The 5174-nt window shown below is 38.3% G+C and overlaps 1 protein-coding gene across 1 annotated transcript in view; it reads right to left on the bottom strand.

Moving 5' to 3' along the window:
* The window catches only part of LOC105156165 (histidine kinase 4), a 9511-nt gene extending 4372 nt beyond the window's left edge, over nt 1-5139 (bottom strand). Inside the window, exons 1-6 of the mRNA XM_011072222.2 lie at nt 3778-5139; nt 3170-3403; nt 2895-3064; nt 486-704; nt 209-395; nt 68-120 (exon numbers count right to left, since the gene is read on the bottom strand). Of these exons, the coding sequence (XP_011070524.1) occupies nt 68-120; nt 209-395; nt 486-704; nt 2895-3064; nt 3170-3403; nt 3778-4107 (1193 nt within the window). The 5' untranslated portion in view covers nt 4108-5139. The remainder of the gene's footprint in view (nt 1-67; nt 121-208; nt 396-485; nt 705-2894; nt 3065-3169; nt 3404-3777) is intronic.

The raw sequence follows: 5174 nt of genomic DNA on the forward strand, positions 1-5174 counted from the left end.
GTGGTGTCTACCTGCCAGTTCCCACTCAAAATGTGAAAAAATCAATCAATCAAAAGATTTTAATGTACCTAGAATGCCATTCATGGGGGTTCTTATTTCATGAGAAACAGTGGCTAAAAACTGCATCAATAAAGACATTAAGATTCAGGTTGATGAAGAATTCTGAGGCAATAAGATTTTTCATGACGAACATGAACTGACTCCGAACCTGAGATTTAGCAACATCAGCAGCTTCAGCTCGAACTTTCAGTTCCTGCATTTTATGAAAATCATCTTCAACTTTAACAATGTGAATTGCTGCCCCATATATCATATATCCAACTAAAAAGCCAATCACAAAGACAAAGAATGCTGTTGTAAGCGCAATCCATGATGTAGGGGCCATCTGAAGGTACCTACGGACAGAATTCAGATAATAAGAAAAACTTAAAAAGTTATTCTTTTGTTTGCTTACAAGGAAATGATTAACTGCTTTGAGCACGTACCGACATATCATCTCGTGTTTGCGATAGGGGTCTCCAAAGTCCAGCCTGCTCACATGCTTAAGGGACATATCACCATCTTGAGAGTGGTGCCCATACATGATCAAAGGATCGGAAGTGTTTGTAATATCATACACATTGACCACTATCGCCTGGTTCCCAGCAAGTTGCCCGAGTAGATTCTCAACAAGGGATTCAACATCAAAGGCTCCACCAAGGTACCTGCTTGAGATCAGCATCAGTTTAAAGGTGAGAAAATCAGGCAAATATAAGAACGAAACTCCATCGTATGCATTCTCATGGCCTTCTATCAAACATCAATAAGAAACATGACATTTCAAAGACACTACTTTGTGAAGCATATATTCATGTGAAAATTTCTCTCAAACCTACATGAAGAGTAAATAATCCTTTTAAGAAAAAGAAAACCTCCTTGAGTTCCTGATTAATTCTTCAAGTTTAACTACTGCAGTTCTTTCAACAGGGAATGACCTCCAGAATCAATAATGTTTTCCCCTTAGTATTAAATCCTTGAGAACCTTTTGTACGAGTATTATGCCAAATTTAATCTGATTTAATTTTCTTTGCTTGGTCTCTAATTTGTGTTCTCTTGGGGGTGGGGTAGATGAGGGAATTTGGAAAGACAGGCTATGGAACAACCAACAACTAACAGAATTATGAACAAGACATTGTAAGCTTGGTTATACTTTTTGTACCCTTGATCTCTAATCAACCAAGAAGTTAGAGATACATTCATATCCTAGTGTCTCCAGAGTACAAGGTACTACAAGTATGTCTGTTGGCAAGACTGCATGACCTTGTGAATGTATGCATGTAAGATGTAGGTACTTACGTATGTGTGTGTGTGTAGTACACATATGAAATATCTTGAAAAGAGCACATATTCAACAACACCAAAAAATAGTGGTTCAGCAACTATTGTAATTGTTAAAATTAACATATATTTGGATCTTTGGTCATATTAAAAGCCCGACAGGGTACCCATTTCGCAGAGCCGTCAAAGTATCCATCGCTATAGTTGAGCTTTTTTATTATGCCCACTTATCATCTAAAACAGTCTGTGACTCGAGCTCGGCATTGACCCAACATTTACACCACAGTTATATGATGCAGTTTTTCAGTTCCCAGAGGATTCGGGTGCCTAAAGGTATAAATGATACACGCCCTGCTGCTCAAATGAAGCAATAAACAGCTATTCGTAGGCCAGCAATCAAGGCATACCACGAGTAGAAGTAATTATGCTAGTTCTCAGTTCAGAGATATGAAATAAGCAATTCGCTGTTAACCATAAATATGCATTGCCCTCTACTCACTATGTTTGCATCATGGTGATTAAATGTTTCAGACCTTCACAAAGGATGTTCAACCGACCACACAAGGAAGAACTAAGTTGTCAAGAGAAATAAGCATTAAAATTCATTATTTGTAAGTCCAGCAAGTCATCCTACAAACTAATTAGGCGTATGAACAAAATCATCTCCCTCACTCAAAAGAACAAAGCATGAATAGAAGCTCAAGTTACTAAAATGGACGTAATTGGAGCTATGAATGATAGAATGAGGAAATCAAGCATCAAAATACTAAATTTACTTCTAGAGCAAAAATCTTGCCCATTAAGGAAAACCCTGGAAATCTAAAGGCCTAAGCAGCACTCTTTCTGTTTGAAACACATTCATGTGATTAAGTGTTAAGATATCTAAGGTGCATATAGTTGGTAGCAATCTAGTTCTAAGCTCCCACAGGATAAATCTTTCAACAGCAGGATATTACAAGGAGAACAAAAAACGGATGCGGTGTAAAGGAGAAGCTATAGTAAGACAAATTAATAAGTTCAAGAAATTATGTCATTTTCACTTATTGAATAAACAATCATACTGAATCATGCCAAACACTTTCTCATGTTACACTACAAAGGAATCACAAGTATAGCACACATGCAACGACGTCACACGATGACGGAAGTTGATACCTATACTTGATACTTACATATTAAACATAAATCTTTTTCACATGGAAATAACAGTAGAAATGAAAATGGCATCTTAAATGCAGTATCCATAATTGTGGGAAGCCTAACAGGCTAGGTTGCTTTCCCCCAAAGTGAAGAATTTCAATGCACTACTATCTAGCACTTTATCCACAAGTATCAAAGCCTAAGTTGCCTAACGTAGTGTACTTAAACTCAATCACACATGCACTGTTTTAAATTCACCAAGAACAAAGAAAGGTCAATATACTTTAATCTCATTGGCAAGGAATTTTGCAATTGCAAGTAGCAGCTTCAGCTGTCCTGAATAGTCTAATTTTGATAAATGCAGAAGAAACCTTTAAAAGGATTTGGAGATAACACATAAAATGCTCCATAAGTAGCTGCACACACCGCATGCTTACCCTGCAGTTGCTTCAATGCGCTCTTCCACAGTTGGGTTGTGTGGAAGCTTGGAATTGTAAACCGGAAAAGTCAAAACAACCCCAAGATGATTTGAATTTAGCAACCTAAATGGGCTAGTAAGAACTGCTTTACCAGTAGCTCGAGCCCTTAATATATTCTCACGGTCCTCCTGTATCAAAAAGAGTAATCAGAAACAAGGTCCAAGAACATGAAAACACATTTCACAAGCCGCAGGTATATAAAACCAATATCATCAAACAAAAAATTGAGTTACCTCCCCTGACATCATATCAAGTGATTCAATGTAGGATACAGTTTCTTGAGAGAATATCACTGGTGCGTACTCGTCCCTGATCGGTGAAGGCTCTTTCTCCATTGTTCTAATGGTCCATCCATGTTGTCTCTCAAATTCTTCCCTCTCAGAATGTAGAATCCTCTGTGCATACGCCACCCCATTCAACAATGGCCTCTCAAAAGCAGTTCTTGCTGTGTATTCAGCAAAAGTTTCCTGCATTGATCCCAGCAGTAAACCTTCCATACAATGTGCAACCAATAGCTAAATCCATATCACCAAACATCAGAAAGAGGAAAGGAAACCAAAAACAGATTATCATGGAAACTTATTTTCATCTTTCAACCAATATATATATGTATATATATATACAGAGCAGGGCCCTCGTTGCAAGAAACAGGAAGACCCCTGATCATTTTCACAAAATTACACAGGTTTCAGCAACAAGAAAGGGCAAATAACACTGATGAAACACGGATTAGAAATGTATTTCTAATACAAAACCACAAATTCATGATATCAGAATCAGGAAAACCCTGAAGCTTTCACAAAATCCAGCTCCTTGAAAGTAAGAACAGCGAGCAACAAACCTGATCAATTGCTGAAGGATTCTTGTAATAGTGGAAAGTAGAGACGAGGATGGCAAGGGCGTGAACATGATTAACACTAACACTGAATTGATCCTGTAACATCCTGGCCCTCTGATCACACATGCTCACAAGCACTTCTTTCCTCCTCTCCTTCTGTTCATCGTCCATATAATCATAAATTTGTTTACTGAAGAACAACATTAGCATGATCCAGAATCCCAAAATTCTACGATTGGAAGCTTTGTGTATGACTGAATACTTCCTCTTTGCGCCCAATTGTTCATTCACCCTCACAGCGACCATGTGGAATCCTTGCCTTTTCTCACCCATTCTTGCAAGCCAAGCCCTCTCTGGTTTTCACTTCAACCGAACTCCCCACACCTTTTTAATCCCTCAAGGACAAAGGAATCTAAGACCCCCAGAAAAGATATACAGTACACAGACTCATGGGCTTGTGCTACAACTTTTCAAGACTTACTTTTTCCTGCGACTGCAATATAAAGAAAGGTTCCTCTTCAAACTCCAAGAAGTCTATCATTACAAAATTGTCTTGTGCGACTCAAGAATCATCAGCATTTCACACAAAGAGGAGAGACAAACAAAGCCCAGAACCAAAAATATTGCTTCTCTCATATTGCGCAAGAAAAAGAGTAATATTTTTTACAATTCAATGATGGGAGGAACAAAGCATGCCCTTGTTGCAGACCTCAAAAGACGAAATATTGTCCAAATTCCCGAGGAAAATGAACTCCACTCTCCCTCCCTCTCTCTCTTCTCTCTCTAAGACTATGCTTCTTGTTTGCTAACCCAAAAGGGGTTTCTGGGATAGAGATGTGAACTACAATGAAAGGATCGAAAAAATGACAAAAAAAAGAACCCCTCTAATCATGCATAGATTTTCTCTACAAAGCGTGAAGTTTTAGTTCAAGAGCAGCAGACAGATACAGCACGTTCTCTGCCCACCCTCTCTCCCTTAAAATAATAGTTAATATTCTCACACCTCAGAAAAACTCAAACCACCCAAGATTTCATATTTGACCAGCCTAGCCTAGCACACACACACACATACGTGGTAATATGATAGTATTTTATCAAGAAAAGAAGCAACCAATTTCTGGATACAGTGAACTGTTGTGCTGCAGTTGCATCTCTTTGAGTTCACATTCTGGGCTTTGTTTAATGGGTTCTTGTCGGGGATGGTGATAATATTAAAAGTTGTATGAGTATGGCAAGTGAGGGATGTATCTGTGCTTAGCTTACTTTTTAAAGCAAACTGAATCGAATTTTGAGGATTTTCCAAGATACGCTCTTGTCCCCTTCTTTACCGAAAAAAATAGTAGAAACAACTACCCTTCTCTCTCTCTCTCTCTCTCTCTCTCTCTCTCTCTCTCTCTCTC

The sequence above is a fragment of the Sesamum indicum genome, linkage group LG2, assembly GCF_000512975.1.
Source record: "Sesamum indicum cultivar Zhongzhi No. 13 linkage group LG2, S_indicum_v1.0, whole genome shotgun sequence".
NCBI classification, from domain to species: Eukaryota; Viridiplantae; Streptophyta; class Magnoliopsida; order Lamiales; family Pedaliaceae; genus Sesamum; species Sesamum indicum.